This window comes from Hoplias malabaricus, chromosome 4, assembly GCF_029633855.1.
Source record: "Hoplias malabaricus isolate fHopMal1 chromosome 4, fHopMal1.hap1, whole genome shotgun sequence".
In the NCBI taxonomy this organism is placed as follows: domain Eukaryota; kingdom Metazoa; phylum Chordata; class Actinopteri; order Characiformes; family Erythrinidae; genus Hoplias; species Hoplias malabaricus.
This window is the reverse complement of record NC_089803.1, coordinates 46380366-46405625: the sequence shown is the minus strand read 5'-3', so window position 1 is coordinate 46405625 and position 25260 is coordinate 46380366. Positions and strand designations below refer to the sequence as shown.

General features: G+C 36.7%; 1 protein-coding gene across 5 annotated transcripts in view; it reads left to right on the top strand.

Annotated features, from left to right (window-relative positions):
- The window catches only part of nrf1 (nuclear respiratory factor 1), an 81896-nt gene extending 65457 nt beyond the window's left edge, over positions 1 to 16439 (top strand). For 4 of the 5 annotated variants that reach the window (XM_066669040.1, XM_066669038.1, XM_066669042.1 and 1 more), the window contains one exon: positions 1558 to 3513. In XM_066669040.1, coding sequence (XP_066525137.1) covers positions 1558 to 1718 — 161 coding nt within the window. In that variant the 3' untranslated portion in view covers positions 1719 to 3513. Of the gene's footprint in view, positions 1 to 1557; positions 3514 to 16305 lie in introns of those variants that run through there. The other variant, XM_066669039.1, reaches the window with a different exon arrangement.
- Positions 16440 to 25260: the final 8821 nt, after the last annotated feature.

Genomic DNA, 25260 nt, shown 5'->3' with positions numbered 1-25260 from the left:
GCTTCTTCATTCATAAAAACACTATACTGTCACTGTGGGAACACAACCTTGTAATATTTAATGCTACATTCTTTGGCCCTCCTTTCATGATGGAGAAGAGGCCTGAATATATACTATTTTCACCTTTTTTAAGTAAAAATTATATATAGAAAAGAAACTTTAACAAATATGAAATAAATATTAAAATAAAAAAATTGAGAATGATACAGAACATACTGCATGTATTTTATTTTATTTCTTAGTTACTAAACTTTTTCAGATTTGTCTGCTCTCCTTTGCTTTTGTTGTCTTAGGCTTCCATCTAAACTCTCAATTTAATTTCTTATGCCAAATGGCAATATATAGAAACCACAATGGGGTTGGGTAACTGTATCTTTATTTTTTTAGTTGTGTTATTGTAAATGACAGTGGAATTATTATCATACGTGAAATTTTAAAACCAGGATTCCAAGGCAGTTGACTCATACAAAGGAAAGATCTATGAAATAAAGCTAAGTGAACAATCTGCTCGAACTAATGATTGTTTGGGATAACTGTAGGATTTTAGAGATATAATAACATGGCAGGTAAGAATTTCTTCTGGTTTAGAAGAATATGAAACAGGCTTTTCTGGAGTAAATTTTCTCTCTTAAAGCAAGTTTAAGTTTTTCAATTATTTAGATGAAAATGTGAGACTGCAGCCAACTGAAAGCATTGTATCATTTTGAATTTATACACCCAGTCACTAAAATAGACATGGAGTACTGAAGCTTTGAAGGGGGTTGTCTAAAGTGACTGGGGCTGATGTTCCTCTCTTAGTTTCTCTCTGTTTGCCTCTCAACAGCCCTTAATATTGTGTTAATTAACCAAAAAAAAAAAAATAGAGGTCCTTCAACTTATAACCAAGCCTCACATTAACCACTGCAATCATACTAATTAAAGAGCGAGAATCTGATTGGTAAGGTGTTTGGGATGCTTTCTCTTACCAGGAAAAGAACAACCATGTTTGCCAGAGCAGGGTGTGGGTGGCTCAATTGCTCCATTGTTTGGGACTGCACTGCAGCAGAGTAGCCCGGCCCACTGCTCTATATTGCATCATCCCTCTCCCCCCCTACATTGTGGGCTCAGAAAACAACATGCAACATGACTACTTATATGCCATTCCCTCTTATGCTCTCTGAGGTCTGGCTTATTTGTCAGAAAACTGAATGTGTTGTTTGCTTATGATGGAAATAACTGCTACTATTCATTATTTCACTATAAAATATAATGTACTATTTTAGAGTAACTGAAATAAAACGGATTTTGGACATACCTAGAATTTTTAGGGTTTATAAAAATAATAATAATAATTTAAAATATTCTTACAAACTGTACAATTTTAATAGCAATTGAATAGAATGTTAGGAGCTCACCAAGCAACACATTGACATATTTTTCGTACTACATTTGTAATATAAAAATAATAATGGTAAGGATAAAATTCCATAATGCAACACAGCACTCATTTAGTTTGAACACTCATATATTTAACTCTATTTTTTTTAACACTTCTGCTTTTATTTTTATTTTTTTTAGGTCTAGTCCAGATTCCGGTCAGTATGTATCAGACTGTAGTTACTAGCTTGACCCAGGGAAGTCGGCCTGTTCAGGTTGCCATGGCTCCTGTTGCCACACGCATTGACAACACTGTAACACTGGATGGACAGGCTGTGGAAGTTGTGACCTTAGAACAGTGACATATCTGCAAGTATTTTGAATAGAAATTTCTGCCTTTCCAAACAAAAAAATGAAGCAGTCAATGAGATTGAACAATATTCATAAGATGTGTGTATAGATCAAAAATTATATTTTTAACATTTGCAGGAGTTTAAAGTTCTGATGTTATCAAATTATTCTTTAGAATTTTTTTTTTAATTAATGTTTTGCAAGTGATGTTTTTTGCCTACATTTCTTCAAAGAGTAAATAAATGGACCAAATTCAGTTTGACAGGGGTAGTACCTGAATAAATGTATATATATTTTTTTATTTTGCATTAGCCCTAAGCAGAGTTTTAGAGATGTGTGATATTTGTTCATTAGCCATCTTTATTTCTTTAATGTACATTTTGTGAGCAAAGTTTGCTATGCTTAAATCATATCACATTGAGCATCTCAGTCATTTTCTAACAGTAACTTTTAGTTGTAAGTGTCTTTAAGATATTTAAACTAGCTTTGTAATATTTAATGTTTTGGTGTCAAATCATATACATGGTCACAGTGTTTAATTAAATATTAAGGTTAGCTGCATCACCCATTGATACCCAGATGAAATTTTAGATAGTTTTTTCCAAAAAATTTAGTATTGACAGCAAAATGCCCTACAACAATTTTACTATAGTTCATTTAAAGTATTTCTGTTGCCCATATAATCTGAGTTTTTATAATATTATGGTCTGTTCATCATGCTACCATTTGTTATGGTTTAGAATATTGACTTGGGTTTTTAGAGTAAACTCATTTAATCCTAAATCTTTACATTGTTGGGGTAGTGGAGTGAAAATCCACATATGTCACGCACAGATTTACAGACAAAAAATTGTTTGTTTGTTGGTTTTTCCTTTCCGAATGCGACATTAATATTAATATGAGAGGTTGATATACAGACATACTTTAAAATGGTCTATGGAATTAAAATGACTTCTGCCAAAACATGTTATGTTTTTATGCTTAATATTCTTTTTGTTTCATATTTAAGGCATCTTAAACTGTTTTTGTTTATTTGGGTTTTCTTTTCTGTCAGAAAATGTCCTAATGAAGTATGGTTCAAATAATTTATATATTATTCCACCCTCAGTCCAGATTTCATATTTACCTGTATTCAATTTGGATAGGATCTTATCAAATGATGACAAGTTTGTTGCATCATAAGCTGTGATCCACCCCCCTTTTGTGAAAGCCTGGATTTAAGGCTCTTGCCCTTCTGTTGTGGAGGATAGGAGAAAAACATGTACACAGACCTAAATTCATGAGGTGTCACAGGACATCCAAATGTTGCATGTAGATTATAACTGCAGGAAAACAACACACATGTAAAAAATAAATTCCTTGTCTGACTTTGGATGTCCACGTATATACTGAAATGAGCAGCAGACATGGGAAACTGTTTTCATATATCTGGGTTTATGTGTATATGATTTATGGTGGCAGCTGGCAGCGCACGCATGCGTCACTAGCTCCAGATTAGTGGGACTTTATCGGCATACTTTCTGAGGATCTAACCTTGATTTATTCTGTCTGTGCTATTGGTTATGTTTGGTTAGATCGAGAGAACTCCAGTATTATGTAAATTAAGATATATAATCATTAATACTGGCTGATTATATTCCCTAATACATTGCAAATGGAGTGTACTATACAGCTTAACTTGGCATATAAACCCCTAATAAACAGCATCATCAATACTTTATATGATCATATACTTTGTAATAATGCAATTGTTACATAGGTTTTAACAGTACATCAAGTTTTAATTAAACACTTCTTTAGTGATATGCAAGCTATTACATGTTAAAAACTAAGTTGTATAAATTGTTATATATAATATTGTATTGTATATTATATTTAAACAAGTATTCTGAAATAATTAAAGAGGTGAACAGTCTAATCTGAAATCAGCAATGGCATCACATTTAAAAAATCTGCAATTTGGTAAAGAAAACTGTAAAATAATGATACAAATATAAATAAATAAATAAACATGGCATTGAGTTCATGTCCAAAAAGGACTGCAGAATGTCATAATGCAAAAGGATGGACCAGGGCCAAAAATGCAATAGTTTAAAAATAATATTTTAAGAGATATTTTACCTTCTAAAGTGCTTAACATCAAATAGAGGGATCCGTGTAAAGGGAGCAAGAGAATACATATTGAATGGCAATTTTCTGTACACATTTTTTAATATATATAATGTAAAGAAAATTCAGAACAATTATTACATTGAAAATACATATTAATAATAATAATTCTGTTTTTTATTAATACTAATTTAAATCTTCAGACGTATGGTTAAAGAGAGCTTGTGTAATTATTTTTTAAATAAGCCTTAAACATTCCTAAAACCTTTGCATATTACTTTACACATTATAAATTTATGTCTCTAGGTCCAGATCACCAGGTGCAATCCATGATTTATTATTTGTGATTGTTTATGCCGTGGTCATTGTCAAAATACAGGATTTTATAGGACTATTATGATGAAATTCTGATTTTTAACAGTTCAGTCAAAATTATACATGAATTACTGCTGTTTGTTATTGTGGTGCATTGAATGAATGCATTGCTTCAATCAAGTATTTCAGTATCTTTTAACAATACTTGGGTAATAAAAAATTTATGATCCTTTTCTTCCTTATATCAAGGCCTTTTTACTTCCAATGAAATCTCTTGTGCTAATACCCTTGGAGGAGTTGGTGAGTTCTCCTTGTGTCTGCATGAGAGTGCTCCGGTTTCCACCCACAGTCCAAAAACACACGTTGGTTGGTGGATTGGAGACTCAAAAATGTGTTTGTGTGTGTGTGTGTGTGTGTGGCCCTGTGAAGGACTGGCGCCTCCTCCAGGGTGTATTCCTGCCTGGCGCCCAATGATTCCAGGTAGCCTCTGGACCCACCGTGACCCTGAACTGGATAAGTGCTTACAGATAATGAAAGAATGAATAAATGAGTAATACCCTTGGTCAAATATTAGGGCAAACATGGCTGATTATAATTAAGTTTGGATACAGCATAAAGATCAAGGATCCCAGGTAAATTGAGCATGAGTTTTTTTTTTCAACAAAAATTTGAGCGAACACAGCACAGTTGCAGAATATATATTGTCACTATACAAAGAAAACATGTATCTCCAAGTAGTAATTGATGCGCAAACTTCTTAACTTTCAAACGAAGTTAATGTAAAAAGATTTTATTCCAAGTAATACTGGTCCATTCATCAAGTGTGTGTGTGTGTGTGTGTGTTTGTACAGAGTTACTGTTCTTCATAAAATCATAGTTGTTGAACTGAAATCCTCCCACTGCAGCAATTCTAAAGAACTGACTTTAGCTCCTTAGCCATTTTCCTAAACCTAAGCACCCTATCTCCACAGGAAGTCATTCCTAAAATGTGGAGCGTCACAGACCTCTGAAGCACAGCTTTAATCTCTACTAATCGTTTCTTAATACACACCCCATGATTCCAACCCTCCCACAAATGTGGACACACATACACTCATATGTACAGATTGCCACCCCTCCCCCTTACACACATGCTAAGTCCTACCAGATTTTATCGCTCTATCAGTCTTGTACTGGCACTCAAACCAGTGAATTTTTGAGCCAGATTAAATGTTTGTACAGCCTATTTTATTAAAAGTAATCATTTCTGACATTTTCATGTTTTGTGTAATTAAATTTGAAGCTTTGCAAATGCAACAATTTTATATTTAGTTATAGAATGTATTTGAACAAAATTCTACAAAGGTAATTTAAACATTCTTAGTATTGCAGGAATCTTGTCTTGCGAAAATATGTATGGTTTTTCATTGCTTTTTTTCTTAATCCATTAGAGGAGGGAATAGATATGTTTGTAACAGCTAACAAAAATTACTTTGATGAATATCACCTATGTGAGCTATATTTGTACACAATTTAAAATAAGCATAATCAGTAGATAACAGCTGTAGAGCAGCCCCATTGGGAGGTAAGTTAATTAACATTTATATTTGGGCAATGGATTGCACTCCAGTTTTTACAACAGAGCTTTTAGGAAAAGCTCAATGTCAGGATTGGAAGACAACAAGATATGATGAAAGATGGACTGAAGAAGAAGAGACTGCAGGAACTGGGAGAGCAGCCATACTAGAATAATTATTATTCCATAACATATCCCACATTATAAATTATTTACTGTATGATAACTAGAGCAGCTGTGCAATAAACTGGTGCTGGAACAGCCATAATGCAGTGCCACATAGGAGCTGGCATTGATGTAGCTGGCATTTGTTTAAGAACGAGCAAAACAACATTATCTGCACTGAAGAGAAACATGGCGAGACAGGATGTTACAGGTGGCAACATTTGTGAAGATGCTGTATACTAAAAAGATTCCTAGAGCCTTTGGGAGAAAAATATTCCCATACCATTTTTGCATTTTAAGCAAATAACATTCTAAATTCAGGGATGTGATAATTATTTGAATACATCACCATCTCCTTTTTATTTTAACTGCTGTATTTTTTTTTCCCAAAGGTAGCAATCCAAGTGAAGTTTGGCCAGATCTAACAGGCAAATGTTTGGACATTAAAAAAAAAAAACATACAATCTTCCTAACATCTAATGCAGAAATATTGCTTTCTATAACTGGGTTCAGAAATATTACAAGGAATATTGTTAGTGGTATAATAAAACCTAACAAGTAAAATGGAAAAGTACTAAAAGTAAAAAAGTAGAAAATTAGTAAAATAAATTATTTATAATCGTAACCGTATTTACAGTTTAGTATCAACGTTACATGATAAAATGACAGATTCCATTTTAGGTGATTCCAGTATTAAAATATTTATTCTACAGTCATCATCATCTTTTCCACTTAATCCATTTGAGGGTTGCAGTTCTAACCTGTTGTGTAAACTAAAAAAAAATTACTTGTGCTATCTGGTTAACTTTTATATCAGACTAAATATTAACAAGCTTTTGAATATTTAATATTGAGGGAAGACCATAAGCATGGTATCTTGTTAGAAATATATATTTTTTTAATATTTAAAATTAATATACAGGAGGATTCTCCCATGGGCCCACCACCTGTGGGAGAGGTAGTAATCCGGGTCTGGTGCATTGTGGATCGGGTGGACGCCGGAGCCCTGGCGTTCTGATCCACGGTTACTGAAACTGGCTTTTGGAACATGGAACGTAACCTCTCTGGTGGGAAAAGAGCCTGAGCTGGTGTGCGAGGTTGAGAGGTACCGGCTAGATATAGTTGGGCTCACCTCGACACACAGTATGGGCTCTGGAACCAATCTACTTGAGAGGGGCTGGATGCTCTTTCACTCTGGAGTTGCCCAGGGTGAGAGGTGTAAGGCAGGAGTGGGCTTACTCATAGCCCCCGGGCTTAGCGCCTGTACGTTGGGGTTTACCCCAGTGGACGAGAGGGTAATTTCCCTGCGCCTTCGGGTTGGGGAAAGGGCTCTGACTGTTGTTTGTGCTTATGCACCAAACAGCTGTTCAGAGTACCATGCCTTCTTGGGGACCCTAGAGGGGGTGCTGGAGAACACTCATTCTGGGGACTCCATTGTTCTGCTGGAGGACTTCAACGCTCACGTGGGTAATGACAGTGAGACCTGGAGGGGGCGTGATTGGGAGGAACAGCCCCGCTGATCTGAACCCGAGTGGTGTTCAGTTATTGGATTTCTGTGCCCGTCACAGCATAAGGGTGTCCACTAGTACACCTGGCATCAGGACACCATAGGCCGCATTTCGATGATCAACTTTATAGTCGTATCATCGGACCTGCGACCATATGTTCTGGACACTCGGGTGAAGAGAGGCGCTGAGCTGTCAACTGATCACCACCTTGTGGTGAGTTGGATCAGGTGGCGGGGGGGGATGCCAGACAGACCTGGCAGGCCCAAACGTGTGCTGAGGGTTTGCTGGGAACCTTTTGGCAGAGGAACCTGTCAGAAAGATCTTCAACTCCCACATGCGGTAGAGCTTTGACTGCATCCCGGGGGAGGCTGGTGACATTGAGTCAGAGTGGGCCATGTTCCGGACCTCCATTGTTGAGGCGGCTGAACGGAGCTGTGGCTGCAAGGTTGTCGGTGCCTGTCGGGGTGGCAATCCCCGCACCCAGGGCTGTCGAGCTGAAGATAGAGTCCTATCGAGCCTGGTTGGGAGGTGTGGGAGGAGTTCAGTGAGAACATGGAAAACGACTTTCGGTCGCCTCCAAGAAGTTTCTGGCAAACCTTCAGGCGACTCAGGAGGGGAAAGCGGTTTTCCACCAACACTGTATATGGTGAGGGTGGGGAACTATTGACCTTGACTGGGGACGTCATTAGGCGGTGGAAGGAATACTTCAAAGATCTTCTCAAACCCACCAGCACGTCTTTTGTATGTATGTACGTATGGCTGGCAGTAAGTCCGACTGGTTTTCAGTCGGAGTTGGACTCCATCAGGGTTGCCCGTTGTCACTGGTTCTGTTCATAACTGTCATGGACAGAATTTCTCGGCGAAAGGTGTCCGGTTTGGTGGTCTCAGGATTCCATGTCTGCTTTTTGCGGATGATTTGGTCTTGCTGGACCAGTTTGCAGCCGAGTGTGAAGTGGTAGGGATGAGGATCAGCACCTCCAAGTTCAAGTCCATGGTACTCAGTCGGAAAAGGGTGGAGTGCTCTCTCCATGTTGGAAGTGAGATCCTGCCTCAAGTGGAGGAGTTTAAATACCTAGAGGTCTTGTTCACGAGTGAGGGAAATGTGGATTGACAGGCAGATTGGTGCAGTGTCAGCAAGAATGCAGGCTCTGTACTGGTCCGTTGTGGTGAAGAGAGCTGAGCAGAAAAGCAAAGCTCTCGATTTACTGTTCAATCTACATCCCAACCCTCACCTATGGTCACGAGCTTTGGGTAGTGACCGAAAGAACGAGATCGCGGGTACAAGTGGCTGAAATGAGTTTTCTCCGCAGGGTGTATGGACTTTCCCTTAGAGACAGGGTTAGGAGCTCGGACATCCGGGAGAGACTCGGAGTGGAGCTGCTGCTCCTCCACGTCGAGAGGAGCCAGTTGAGGTGGTTCGGGCATCTGGTTCGAATGCCTCCTGGACGCCTTCCTGGTGAGGTGTTCCGGGCCCTGGGGCAGACCAAGAACACGCTGGAGAGACTACATGTCACGACTGGCCTGGGAACGCCTCTGTATACCCCCGGAGGAGCTGGAGGCGGTGGCTGGGGAGAGGGAGATCTGGGTTCCTTTGCTCCGACTGCTTCCCCCACGACCCGGACCCGGCTAAGCGGTGGATAATGGATGGATGGATGGATACAGGAGGATTTTTTTGTTATACTCTGTAGTTTTTGTTTTTCATTTGTATTTCTATATTGACGTAAAACAAAACCAAAAACACCTAGATACCTCATTCACAATTTTTTTATATTTAATGATAAGTAAACTTATTTGTCCTCTCTGTTTGCAATAAAAAATATATATACATTTTAAATAACTCAAGCTGAGTTCCTGTTCCATTTACTCTGGGTATCAAACCCTACAAGCCTGGAAAATGTGCACTGAAAATATCACTGCTCAAAATGGTAGCACAGCAGGTAGTGTCGCAATCACACAGCTCCAGGGACCTGGAGGTTGTGGGTTCGATTCCCGCTCCGGGTGACTGTATGTGAGGAGTTGGTGTGTTCTCCCTGTGTCCGCTTGGGTTTCCTCCGGGTGATCTGGTTTCCTCCCACAGTCCAAAAACACATGTTGGTAGGTGGATTGGTGACTCAAAATTGTCCATAGGTGTGAGTGAATGTGTGTGTGTCTGTGTTGCCCTCTGAAGGACTGGCGCCCCCTCCGGGGTGTATTCCCGCCTTGCGCCCAATGATTCCAGGTATTTTTATGATTGCTGCCTCTGAAGAAAATGCACAATGACATAATGCTCTGAGACAGTATAATACAGAGTGGAATAACACATGCTCTACTGCCTGTGAAGCAGGTGCACAAGATTGCTGCCTTTGAGGAAGCTTAAAATAAAAGCCTGCAATTTGCATTATAGGGAATAGCACGGAGCCGTGGCTCAAGTCAGTTTCACAGTGGCACTGAGCCTCTGCTGTGACACGGAGCTGCATGACACTATACTTAAGCAGGACCCAGTCTTTGCTGGGGGTCAGTGATGCCTGACAACAGTAAGCTTGCTACATGCATGGCACTCAGGCTTTACCCAGAATTTTGAAAACAGAATAAAGTCTCTGAAAAATATTATTTTAAGTTTAAATGAAACATAGTAAATGTAATTGACCGAAAGTACATGACGCTTAAATAGCCTTCATGAAATGTGCTATAGCATATATGAAATTTTAAGTTAATGCACTTCATTAAAGAAAGGAATAATGAAATAAATATGTCTAACCTAGCCATTATGTAATGTACTATTATAGTCCTGGATGAACTTTTGGACAGTGGGAAGAATAAAAAAAAATGAAACTGATGAAACTTTGAAAATTGTAAAACAAAATATCCTCACCTCATTTATGCTTGCAAAAAATACACTAACTTTAAGTACATCCACATTTCCATCCACACTATATTTATTTTAACATGTTTACCACTGTGATGCATAATCTCACTTTTTGACTAAACTATGTAAACATTTGAGAACTGAGGGGGAATAAGAAATTGACTGGATGACCAGCATGTTACTCCAAACCCTGTATATATTATATATAGTATGAGTGACATACACACCTTTGAATACCCTGATAATGCTATCATTAACGAAGCACATTTTTTTTTATTAATCAAATTTTGATGTGTCAGACACTTCCACTTTGCCTCCAAGTCTGTCTTAAATGAGTTCTAGCCCAAAGAAAGCTGTGGCATTTCTGGATGCTGTTTCTATAAGGTTTCATCTTTGCATATGTGAGTTTTAACTTGCCTTTGTGGATGCAGTGACAAACTGTGCTTACATATAGGAAGAGTTTCTGAAACCATGCAGTGATTTTCACTATATAAACAGATTTTAATTCAGGGTCAGATTATAATTCATTGCTGCCTGAGGGCCCAAAGACCACAACCATCAATACTACTGAGCCTTGTACTTTGCATACAGAGATTTCTTTGGATTCTCTGAAACTTTTAATGGTATTATATGCCATACATGATGAAATCCTCAAATACTCAATATAAATTGAAAAATGCTATTCTCTTTGCCCATGCAGTTTTTCAAAGTCCCTCCCCGTTTTTATTTCTGAAAGACTCTGCCTCTGTAAGATGCTCTTTTTAAACCTAGTAGTGTCACTGATCTATTGCTATTACTCACTGCTCATTTATGTTTTTAGCATTGCACAGATTTACCAGTCTTCCCCTGTGCCAACATTTTTAGGAACAGGTTGCTGGCATCAAATTAAAAAGGGGCAAATATTTGTCAAACAAGAGTAATATTAAATATTGTCTTTGTTTGATTTTCCATTAAATATAGGGTTTCATCTATATAGATCAATGCATTCTCTCATTTACATTTTGCTCAGCATCCCAACTTTTCTAGAAATGGGGTTGTATTTTTTTCTTTTCACTGCAGCATTATACATATCAGTTAAAGGGTGCTGTATTTTTATATGCCACTCAAATTTCCATATAATGTATGTACCAAATGCTGAAAGGTTTCACCCTGCAAATTTCCATTTGACTGTGATTTTGAATACTTCATTATGTTGTGTGAAGGTACTGTGAAAACACAAATTCATAATTCAATCTTACTTTTTGATTTTGATGGCTATTAACCAGAACTTTAATTCTTAAAACATTTTATACTTACAGAAACACTGATTTTTTTGCATTAGATTAGATAAGTATTTTCTTTCAAATTTGTAGGTAGCCTAAATTAAGGGTTAGCTGGCATATTGTTCATGCATAGACTTTTCATGAAAATGAAGTGCTGTTTCACTCTGTATGAGTAAAATAGCATCTGTTTAACAATAGCTCAACAGCGATTTTCATTCATTCATTGTCTGTAACTGCTAATCCAGTATAGGGTCGCAGTGGATCCAGAGCCTACTGGGCACAAAGCAGGAGGGGATGCCAGTCCTTCACAGGACAACAAACACACACACACACACACACACCTACGGACACTTTTCAGTCACCAATCCCCCGGTTTTTGGACTGTGGCAGGAAACCGGAGTACCCGGAGGAAACCCACGCGGACAAAAAGAGAACACACCAACTCCTCACAGACAGTCACCAAGAGCAGGACTTGAACCCACAACCTCCAGGTTCCTGGAGCTGTGTGATTACGACACTACCTGCTGCACCACCGTTCCACCCAACATCCAATTTGTTAAGTTTAAAATTCAAGCAACCTATGTACTCGTACAACCTATGTACCAGTTATTATTTTCCATTTATCCATGGAAAACCCTTCATTATTCTGCTTACAGCAAGTCTCTTTTCAGTATTACCTACATTTCCATCTTCATAGTCAGTGTTGGGGAATGGTGGTGGTGGGGTTGGGGTAATATGAGCTGTGATTCCCATTTGGAGAAGGTCACAGCAACAGATTTCCCAGAGAGCAATTACAGTTTATTCGAGTTTCAGCAATGCACCTTTCTTATTACATACATAGGCAAAGAAATAAAAGCATATATCCAGTCAGTAGTTGATGGTTCAAGCCTTGTGGCTGCAGTGTGTACCCTGGATTTAGGCAAAAGCAGATAAAACCGGTTTAATCTGCAGATCCTTCTTTCACCTACATTAGCAGCCACTGACCCACATATTCTGCTGGTTATAAAAAAAAAATAAAAAAACCAAAACACTTTCCTCCTCCCTCAGTATTAATGATAATGAATGAATAAGGATCTGCAAGCATTGTATTGTTGAAATTATAGCTTAGGTTTAACTGAATATATAGATATTGGCCATGGCTGGATAACAACAACAACAAATTTTTTATCTGGCTGAAAAATCAGACACTAATACACTGATATTTTAGTTGACTTCTGTCTGACTGCTTTAGTGTACACAAATTTGGTATAGATGGTATGGAGCTCTGTGACTGAGATGTGCAGGAGGAAGGCTTGGATCCACATCAACCTTCACAATCTCCAGTCACTCACTCAAAGTTTCAGTACATTCACCTACTAATTTGGAAACATATTAAAAATAAAAATATAAATTTCATCATCCAAACAACATCATCCAAACACATGTAGGACTTAGTGAGAAAAAATATGCATTTTACTAAGATGTCTGGTTTCTAAGCTATTCATTCTAAATGTTTTTATCATGAATATGGAGGGAGACACTGAGCAGTGGGCTAGAGCACTAAAGCAGTAGTTGGCAAGTCTAGAACCACCGGATCCTTTACTTCACCAGTGTGAGTTCTACCATTGCCAAACACCACCAGAGAGCATGGTGCTAGTGCATGAGGTTTTGATGTGACCTTTGCATCTCTTGCAGATTTTGATATTTTATGTTTAGACTGAGCTTTTTATGTATGTCACAAAATAAAATTTTATATTTATATACCTTTATGTTACATGTTTAAAGATAGGAATAGACAAAACTTCTAATTTCTTCTTCTATCTAAATTAACTAACTGCTTTTTATGTGAATGCACTGCTTGTAAAATCTCAACAGAGAATGCCAGTAGAATGGGATGCATCTGTAGCAGCAACATGAAAATCAGTGCCAAGTGCTGCTAAATTATAAAGGCCCCAGCAGTGAGATATTAACTTGCATTTTCTGGAGTGAAGTTGAGTTATTTCTGACTTGGACCAATCAGTGTTAAGTTTGAATAGGACTGGACAAACTTTTTCAGCTCTGAGCAGTTTTTGAGAAGGTGCACCACTTGGCATGCTGAGACAAGATAAATAAGCTATTTAAAAAAAAACTATTCATATTTTTGAAAAAAAAAAACGCACATTTCTCAAGATCTAAATTAGTGGAGCTAAATACAGACCCTATTTCCAAAAAAGCTGGGAGGGGTGCAAAATGTAAATAAAAACATAATGCAATGATGTGCATATAAACCCTGAATTTAATTCAATACTACAAACTTAGCTTTTTTAAAACCTTTTGCCAATCTTTTTTATGCTAGTAACATGTTTCTAAAAAGCTGGAAAATGTGCAAGTTTACAAATGACAATTTTTTTTAACTATTGGGACTGAGGAGACTAGTTGCTGTAGTTTCAAAAGTGATATGTTTTTCCATTCTTGCTTTATATAAGATTTCAGCTGATTAATGTCTCCATTACAGAGAATATATATTATGCAATGAAATTATATGCTGTTTGCACTAACTGCTGTCTTTTGAACTGTACATCTTTAACAAGCTGAATTTTCATTCTCTTCTTCAGCCCAGAGGATGATTTCCAGAACAAATTTCAAATTTTGTCTGCCAGACCACAGGACATTTTTTCTAGTTTTCCATCATAAATGAGATGCCAAGAGGAGACAGCACCACTCTTAAAGCTCAGAGAAAGCAGTGCCATTTCTGAATCCTGTTTTGTCTTTAAATGATAGTTTTAACTTGCATTTTTGGATGAAAGCTGTTCACAAACAATGGTTTTGAGTCCCTGAAGTGATTTACATTTTCAGTTTTTAATGCAGTTTTTTTCTGCCTTCTCTGAAACTTTAATTCTGAATTTCTAAGCCTCACTTAGATGCTCTTTGAGATCTGAGATGCTTGACCCCAGCAAGTCAATGACCTGTTGCCATTTAACCTAATTTATTTTTGTAGAATTACACAACTTTACCTGTCATTTGCTGCCTTGTCCTAACCTTTCTTGGAACATTGGCATACATAAAAAAAAAAATCAACAACAACAACAATAACATTTACTCATTTTAACATTTGAAATAATGTATTTGTACAGTTTTCTATTAAATATATAATTTAAATTATTTGCACATCATTGCATCCACTTCTTATTTACATTTGGCCCAGAATTCTATTTTTTTGCACATTTGATCTGTTTTGCTTATGACACTGCTAAACTTGATGGTTAGTTGTAGGTAGGATGTCATATGTCCATCACATTGCAAAGCCTATTGTAAATCCTCTCCCCCAGTGTACAAAGGGAAGAATGTGTTTAATGTTTTCAGCTCTCTTACAATGTCCTTTTTTCTTAGCAGCCCTACTTGTTTCATCTCAGCAGAGGTCATGTCTCAGGTTACAAAGAATAATAAAAATGGTTTGAAAAAAGATCAATAAGTTTAGGGTTCTCTAGTCCTTTGCTTAAAATGCACACATTAAGATACTAAGAACTAAAGAAAGCCAACATATTGCTGCTTTTTTTATCTTGTCCTATATTGGCACTACACATAATTGCTCAAAAGATATATACAGAAGCAAAAATGTGCTAGTGCCAAAATGGGCAAAGAAGCAGGACATTCAACTGCAATCTTAAATATGTACATGTTTAGAGAAGATAGCTGGTAAGCAGTCCTGTGGTTCTTTCTCTGCTCTGTTTATGGCCCTATGGTAATTCACTGATAGTGTGCTTTCACAGTGAATTCTACCAGTGCCATACACAGAACAGGAGTCAGGGTTACTGCCACACACCAAACAATGAAATCAAGACTTGGGAGGATGGGGTGGGGAGTAGGGAGTGGAGGGAGTTGATTGCTTGATGGTAGACTGAGAAGAGCTCTGCCTACAAATATAAAAAAAAAAACAGTATTACACAGAAGTAAAGGGAGGCTTAGTTTTACATATTCATGGCTGAGTGCACAACTAGACATATAAGTTGTCTGTAAATAAAATGAGCTCATATATTTACTCACATTATTAAAAGGTAAAAGGCAAAAATTTGTTAAAGTATTACAAAGGACATGAAAGCTTCTGTAATCTTAAAAACAAAATTGGGAAAGAACTGGCATAAGACAAACCATAATAAAATAGCTAAATAATAATAATAATAATAATAATAATAATAAATGCATATTCATTGGCCAATATGACAGAGCAAATACACTGAAAGATTAGTATACAAAAGAAGATGAAGAGAATTTCATTAAATTTAATTTCTTCCTTTAAGCCTTGCAATAATGCATTATGGCTTAGGTTCTGTAAGACAATATCAATCAATAACCCATAAGTAGAGAGCCTAGACATGTAATCACTATGGTAAGTCTACTTCCAGGCATAAATAAATCTTCTAGTCCTCTGCACTCATGGGTCCATATTATCCCTCTATTGGTTTGTAAACTATAGCTAGTCTTCTGAGCCAAATAAGTATGAAACAAGTATTGCTACAAGTATGGATGCACTTCAATATCCATTCACATACATGCTTGTTTTAAATAAAAGATGTGTAGAAGTGACACTTCATATACATTCTTTTCAATGTAAATATATATAATTTTTGTGTTAGTATTTTTAGCATTTGCTTAAAATGCTATTTAGCATGTTAATGATCCAGTCAACAGTATTGTTTATTTTTCTGAATTAAATTAAATAAATGCCATGGGATTATGTAGTTTACTGTTTTTACAAGTACATAATTTAGAAGTACTGAGTGTGTCACAGCCAAGATGACAAACACCAGGACAGAGAGACAGGATATGCCTTATGCCATCTATGAGAGAAGCATTAATATTCACTGTTTGATTCTCCCTCAGGAAAGCTTTATAGCCACACCCTGGAGGGACCAAAGACAGCCATTAGCTCCTTCCATTTCCCCTGCAGTAGATGGAAGCCCAAAGAATTGATCCCAGCACAAAAACGATGCTCTAAGTGATTTTTCAGATGGGCAAATGGCTCCTTGAAAATGACTCCTCTTACAATTTCCTGGAATAATCAATACCACTGAAAGCTTAGTTGAAAAGGACAGTCTCACACATTTTGGGTATTTTCACTTTGCACTACAATAAATGTAACTTATTAAATGTTTCTTAATGAAACCATATTAAAACATCCAAATATTTTTCAGAGAACCCACACATTATTTTCAGATAACCTTAAGCTTTATTACAATTTTCTGCATTCTATCGAGACATGTTAGTCTAAAAAAGTTTTAAGTAATTGTTTTAAATGAGGACATCATAAATAAACAAATATATAAAACAGAAAAATATATACTTTTAAAAATGTAAAAGTATAGATATTTCTTGTAATAACTGACATGAGTAGCTTTGTACTCTCCTAAAACCAATAAAGCTAAAGGTAGCCTTGCGTGCGTTCAGCACAAATGTTCCCTCCTCAACTCTCATTAACCTCAGTGACAGTTGCAAAGCCTCTTTTAATCGCATTTGTCTGATTACCAAGTCGGACAGTCACCTTATTTTATTTTAAGTAGTTGTTTGGCAAGATCTTCTTGTCGTTTGGCAAGATTTCCTGCAAAAGAATCCCGCTAACAGTATAATCCTGTCTCAAACAACTGGATGCATGCGCAATTAAAATAAAGATTAATGTCATTTAAGCTCAATGAATATATATATAAATATATAAACAGGTGGAATATACGACACAAATAGAAAATAATCAGTTTTTCCGTTTCTTTGAACGCGATAACTCATTTCAGTTAAACTTCCGTTAAGCATATCACATTTAGGTAATATTAACATTTATTCCCTTTTCCCTTTTCGTTGTTTTGGTTAACACCAAGAGTTTATTTAAAAAAAAAAACAGCCAGTATCTGTTTCAGTCTCTTATTCGACTATACTTATGAGAGGCTGTTCTTTGAAATGTCTGCGTGACCAAATTCTAATTTACTTTTTTAAACATCGCAACCAATGACGCAGCACCTTCGCATTGAATAATTTCACAATAAAACAAAAGGTTACGTATTTAACTTACCTTAGTCGGAAAAGCGTTTGATCGACTACCCCATGCAACAATGGTGAGTTTTCAGGGAGACAAAGAAGTCAAAGCTCTGTCTCCGACTTCCTGGGTATCAAATAACACCTTCTGCACTGTTTCTCAGCTCATATTCTCTTTCCCTTCCCTACGCGTCTATTTTTCACCTGAAGAGTCGCTGTACCTAGGCGACGGTTGGGGGTCTAGGTGCTCTAGCTAGGAGCTGCTCTGTTCTTTCCTCTTCAAATTAATACTGGGGAGCTCAGACGTGCGCGTGCGCGCGCATTTCAACAAGCAAAGGATGGCAGGTCAGGGCACCACTCAAAAGCTTCTTTGGTCTGTAAGCGTGAAGATTTTCTAGTCGAAACGTCTAGTCTTTTCGTTGTTCTTGCATTTTGCTTAGAACCACACGCTTCTTCCTGGTTTAACACATGTATGTTTCATAAGTCGATAATAACAATATAATAACAATAAAAATAGTAATAAAAATAATAAGAATTTCTGATACACAAAATATTTGTGGAAAATATGTTCATTTTAGCGTGCTTAAAATTACTTGTAAAGTTAGTTTGCTGATTGTTTTATAATAAACACCTAATTACAAAATAGAAAGATGGAAATTAAGTAGAAGAAGCAGAAGATTTTTTTTATGTATAAATTACGAATTCGACATCATAATGATTCTTAAGATGGTGATTAAAATAGACCGAACCATGGCAGAACAGACAATAACAAGCCAGACAACTATGAATGCTGATATCGAATCTAAAGGCAATGACAATAAATAAATAAATAAATAAATAAACAGATAAAAAATTACACACACACACAAATCACAGTGTGTCAGTATATTTTACCACTAAGGCTGCCTCTGCCGATGATATCCCCCTCCCCCTGTGATACCTCCAAATGATTCTCTCCGCCGTAGTTAAACCCAAAGAGCAGTTTTCTTCAAACAAATGTCGAAATCGCTTTGAGAGCACTGTCGCTCACAAAGATCCGTCGTTATATATACACCTGTAAACTTTACCCACAGTCCTCTCTGTCGGATAAACCGAGTACATTTACCTGCTGTTGATACCTTCATGGAGACACAAAGAAACAATATTTTAAAATTATTCGGCTCGTGTTATAGGTGGATCTTGTTACGACTTTTCAGGCAGAATAGCAACGGTGAAATCTATCCCCAAGGCTCATTGTCGTTTCGTCAGCAAATATAACCAGCCTGTTCAGGTCTTGCCGACATTGTCGAGGACTTATTCATCAGATTAACCTCTGGAAAACTTGAAACGTAAGCTTCAGATTACCTTTCAAAAGGACAGACGCTAGAATCTGAGGAAGGCCCATTAATTTTTTAAATATTCATTTGGTTCGCTTCATCGTACCCAGATCCATTTGTCGTTTAGGTTTCGGGCTTTACCACCTGCCAAGCATACTGGGTGTTACGTGACTGATTCTGAGCTATGGTAAAATGATCCAAAGTACATCTACTTAAGCAATGCTGATAATTAAACCTCGACATTTTCGTCAGTAGTAATGACTATGACAATGACTACTGTGATAAAAAAATCGCCATGCAAAATACTACACGTCGAGTGTAGTTTACCTCAGTGTGTCTGATCTATACCAGCGCATTACACATTAACACGGTCCACCATGTCAGGGCTGAGAATGATCCACTTAATACCTGCTCTCTGGTGGTCCTGACCATCGAAGAACAGGGTGAAAGGGGAATGCAGAGTGAAAGACGGGCTCCATTCTCTAATTATAACACCACATAACTTGTGGATATGAATATATTCTGTGTGGGTGGGTGAGTTTTACAATTTCAGTATGTAGTCTATATCTTTCTGATGTTTTTTCACCTTGTTCTTCAATGGTCAAGACTCGCACAAAACAATCATAGAGCAGATATTATTTGGTATGCATATTTTCAGCATTGCAGTGAAACTGAGGTGGTGTCATGTTAGTGCAGGGGTGGGCAATCTTATCCGCAAAGGGCTGGTGTGGCTGCTGGTGTTTGTTCCAACCAACCAGGAGGTCCCAAGATCAGTTGTTTTACTGAGACCAACTAATTAAAAGAGTGAAATCAGGTATGCTCTGGCCTGAATGGACTAAAATTCAGCAGCCACACCGGCCCTTTGCGGATAAGATTGCCCACCCATGTGTACCCTGTGCTGGTATGAGTTGAACTGACAAGCAGTTATTATATTTACTCATTATACTCTTGTTTTACAAGTATAAGAGCAAATCATATTTTGCTGCACAGTTTTCTTTAGTCCTTTATAAGTGATTAAATGTCTGTGTATGGCTGTATATTTTGTTGGACTAATCTCCAGCTGTGACACTCCAGTGTTTAAGAACTCTTACCCAGTAAAGCTTTTAAAAAAAAAACAGTAAATTATCTGCTTTAGTGATAGATAGATAGATAGATAGAGCGAGAGAGGGAGAGAGAGAGATGGATTTGATAAAAAAAAAGTGAATAGGAAAAACGAGGTAATTTTCACATTTTGACTGATTGGTGTAAATGTGCTCTCATTTTTAGTAAGGCTCATATAATCTCTTTAAAATTATATGCCCGCCCACACCAAAACGTGGAATTTTCACAAAAATGAGAAACATCATATCACCTGCGTTACAAACATGTTTGCCTTTTTTTGTCTTAAGCCAGTCCATAATTAAGAGGTCATTCATAAATAAAAGGCTCTCGCTGATGTAGAAGCAAGCCTGACCGGTGCTGCTGCAATCAAGCCGGCAACTTGAGAGGGTAGGATCTATGTGACTTATTGGGTCAGTGGTTCTCATGTGTCATTCTGTGGGTCGCATTTCAGCAAGCTGTTTATGAATAAAGATTGGGCATTGTCTATTATTTACTTACTATTTCTAAAAGAGCTTTCTAACATATTTTTACATCTCATAGGTAACGAGAAACACCAATTTCTCAATTCACATAATGGTATATGTGATGAGACACGTGGAATCAAAAGACATATTCAGAATAGGTTTATATAATTTATAATTTTATACATAAAAATAACACAAATATTTTGCGCGTCTGGAGCTTCATTTACAATGATATTTAATTATCCTGAGCAACAAATCAGAACTCCTGTATTTAAAAATAATGAAAAATAGAAAATTTCCAGTATTAGTACCACGATATAATGTTTCGGTTTCATTTAGAAAAAAAAATGAGTGTATATTTATCTAAGATTATTATTATTATTAAAACACAGAAATACTGCATCTAACGTGCCATAAATACTGCCACTAGAAATATGTAGACTATTGCATGATACTGGTTTACGTGTATTATATCAGTTATAAATGCTCGACTACATTTATATCACAATATTACACGAAAATCCGTTTCTCAACTGCAATTGCATTTGCAGTTTAGAATTGTAAGAGTGCTCATTCATGAATACACAAATGTAAGTTTAGGTTCGTTAAGAAAACGTATATATTTGTAAAATGTTATTAATATAATTGTTATTTCACTAAATAGGCAATTTGTAGGTTTAGATTTATTTACTAGAGTGAGATACATCTTTCACATTTGAACTAGTGGGTGATTTTAAAAGCTTATACTCTGCTGCGTGATTCACAGATTTCCGCTACTAAATCCACAAAACACACCATTGTTACCATGTAAACAAATTAACCAATCAAATGCAAGTTTCGTTAGTTTTTAAAATGTTTTTTCTGGTTCTTCAGTTCAAGACGATGTAGATTTTCCTTTACATTGTGAAGCAATGGGGACAAGGCAATATAAATTGCGTGCAGAGCTTTATATTTTACATACGTATATACATTCCCTGATTTTTTAAGCTCCTGTAGCATAACGTAATTTACATAAACATGTAAGCTATGTAGAATATGTGAAGCTGCAGCAATCTAGTCATAGACTTTCTTTACCTCTGCATTCCAGCTCGCTTTTTATGGAAAAGCGATTATCAAAATTATATAAAAGAATCCTATATACAACACAAGCTTTGTATTAAAATTGTAGTTTGTATGATGCATGGAGTTGCATTCAGGTGATATGACGTTGTATCTTTCAGTGTCACTGTTGCATCCAATTAAAAGTACCAAAATCAGTACACCTTAGTGAAACTGTTTGTCTGTAAAACTGCATAAAAAGCTTTTGCACAATTCAAGCTTGACACTGACCTGGTAGTGATATGTTAATATTTGTTTTGCTGGTAGGAACGGGCCAGACACAGCAGTGCTGCTGGTGTTTTTAAACACTGTGCCTAATCATTGTCCACTGTTAGACATACCTTATTTTTGCTGCACAGTTCGTGTTGGTCGTCCTGTAGTCCATCAGTGTTGGTTGGATAGTTTTGGTTGGTGGACTAGTGCTGTGTATGATCCACTCGTACCAGCACAACAACAACACACACTAACACACCACCAACACAACAGTGACACTGCAGTGTTGAAAATGATCCAACACACAAATCATACCTGCACAGTGGTGTACATATATTTGTAACATTTCTGACTTTGCTCATTATGATTTATTATACTCTGCGAGCTCCCGTCCACTGGTGGTGTAGTTTCGCCAAATACCCTCAAACAAAAAAACCTCAAAACATTTGAAGAATAGTTACAGAAACACAAAACGCTACCTTTAAGCTTACGGTTAAATTTAGGCTCATGGTTAGGGTTACGGTTAGAGTTAAGTTTATGGTCAAGGTTTGTATAAATTCTCACACACCTTCTCTCTACTGATGTCAAAACGAGGCTTCATGAACCAATTTGGCTTTCCAGCCGAAAGGTTCGCCAAAAAGTTCATTACCCGAAGCCTCATTGAATAGGTCTCAGTAGTGACACCTGCTGTGCAAAGGATTATATGCCAGACTAATTTAATCCTGAACCAGAGTATCCTGGAATGTCTATGTTTAAAATAAACTATTTTTGCCACTCTGTCAATATAAAAGTGTGTGTTTGCATGAAAATATTGTTAGTTGTGTGTTGTGATGGTAAACATTCAAAATAAATACATCCATGATGTACACTGACACTGAATGCAAGAGTGCTTATGGAACCGGTAGTGAAGGACAGTAAACTATAATAATAATAATAATAATTTGAAATTATATATATATATATATATATATATATAATGTGTGTGTGTGTGTGTGTGGCTTCATCTAGTATCCCTCTTTTTGCTCGACAAAAGGAAGGTCTCCGTGTTTAAAAGCACAAAAGCCCATCTCCTCTTTACGTCAGTGTGTGGGGTGGGGAAAATCATCTGTAAGGCGTATCGTGGTTTTTGCCATAGGATCTAAAAGAAACTGTTAACACTTTAGCCTCCAGTTAATTTTTCTGCTGACCAAATCTGTGATAGTTATTCACATACAGATCGTAAGTAACTCCATTTAATCGTATATTTCACCCGTGTTTGTTCAGTTTAAGAGACTCAACTGACAAATGTAAGAGCTGATATAGTATTTTGTTTTTGCAAAAGTTGAAGTCTGTATTTTACTGCGTTCTGCCATCCATTCCCACAGTCTGCTACAAATCACATCTATTGCACCTGTCGTGGCCATGTAGCAGCTACTGGATATTTGATGGGACTGATTCAGCAGATTTTTACTAAAGACCTCTAGACACCAAGGCTGCGTCCATCTGCCGTTTTAAATTAAAACTCTATAATTTATTTGACCAGAGTGAATTTTGGTTTCTTCTTCCAGCTTCGAGTGAGTTTTTCCTTGCCACTGTCACTTTGCTCACCTGGTGGTTATGATTTAAAGTTTTGCTTTAATTCTTAGCTTTGGTAAAGCTACTTTGAGACACCATCAGGTTGTAAAAAGTAAAACGTGCTATGTATATAAATTTTAATTGACTTGGTTTTACAAAAGCAAAAATAAATATGCAAAGATTTTGAAATTATTTATTTGGAATGCAAAACAGAAAATAACATATCAAATATATTATTTTCGTTTGCATTTTACCAGTTTTCTTTTGATTTTTTTCCAGTAAGGTCTTTTTGCTTCTGGAATCTCTCTTTACTTCTGCTTAATATTTTTGCTTCTGAGTTTTGGAACACTTTTCACAGGTGGGTGGGTCTTAGAAGAAGGAGTTCACCTTGAATCTCCATTAATCACTGATTTTGGACTGACACGTGCTATAAAACCTCCACTGGGACCTATCCACACCCACCCTGGCAGCTTTTAAACATTTTCAAATATGTCAGAATGAGATTTTACACAGTGATTAACCTTAGTTCTCTAATATCTAACATATTTTCATTATAAATATTGAATTGGTTTCAGTTTATCTCAAAAGGAGTAAATGCTATTACCTAAATCTGCCAAAGAGGGCGTACGATACGCAAGTGATAAAGAGTAAAACTGCGGAGGAAGAATAAATCTTGTTGTGAAGTTTACATCAGCTCATACGTGTGCTCTCTGTATTCTTTATCTCAGGTTAGTAAACACATGAAAATCAAGTGTACACGATGTTAAAACAAACAAACAAACAAAACAACCACAAGATGTCACTAATTAGGTGGTTGCATGTGGTGAAAGGTGAGACGGTTTTGTGAGATATTGTATCTCTCAGGTGTATGTAGTAAATAAGTGTTGAAGCTTACTAGCTAATGCTAGCGGCAGTGTATAGGAATACAAAAAGAGACAATTTAGTCTAAACCAGTCAATGGATAAGAGACCTTTAATTATTTAATACTCAAATCTATGAAACGTTTTCATCTAAAATGACATTTTCTGGTTATTGACACTAGATGTACATATTTTGAGTTATTTCCAATCACCAGAAAATACTATTGGAATCCAGTATATTAAATACAGTATATGCCAGAAAACAATTTGTAAATCACGAGTTAAATATTATTTCATGGTTTATGATATATATATATATATAGGCCGCCTAGTATGAAGAGAATTTTAGATAAGTGCTAGGTTATTGAAAGTCTGAAGTCCTGTTGATAGGAAGAATAAATCCTTTTGTTTTGAAGTTTAAATCTTTATTCTTTATCTTAGATCATATGCCCTCTAAGATGAGTTTCCAAACAGAAAATTCATTTGGTTGTCTCCCAACAGTGAATTAGTTCAAGTTCAAGTTCAAGAAGTTTATTGTCATTTCAGCAGTATACAGTGTTTACAGTACACAGTGAAACGAAATAGCGTTCCTCCAGGACCAAGGTGCTACATTAGACAATACACAACATTAAAGTGCAACTAGTGCAAAGCTAGTGCAAACATAAAACAGTGCACGCACATTAAAGTGCAAAAGACATAGAACATAAAACAATACACAACATTAAAGTGCAACTAGTACAAATCTAGTGCAACATAAAACAGTGCATACACATTAAAGTGCAAAAGATATGGCTAAGAAAATACAAAACAATGCCCCTACAGTACAATACAATACAATGCAAAACAAGACAAGGCAAAACCATAAGTACATAGGGGGTGAGGGAGAGGGACACTGCAGTTTAAAGTGTATTTGTGCTATAAACGGTAACTGGATGTAAACATGATGTAAACCGGATATGTGTAAACAGTACACTCATTTTCAGTCCAACAGACCAGTGTTTGCACGAAGAAGTGTGTGTGTGTGTGTGTGCGCTTCTTCAGTCCAGTCTCAGTCTCTAGGTGTTCAGGAGTCTGATAGCATGTGGGAAGAAGCTGTTACAGAGTCTGGATGTGAGGGCTCGAATGCTTCGATACCTTTTTCCAGACGGCAGTAGGTTGAGGAGTGTGTGTGAAGGGTGTGTGTGATCTCCCACAATGCTGAGTGATTTG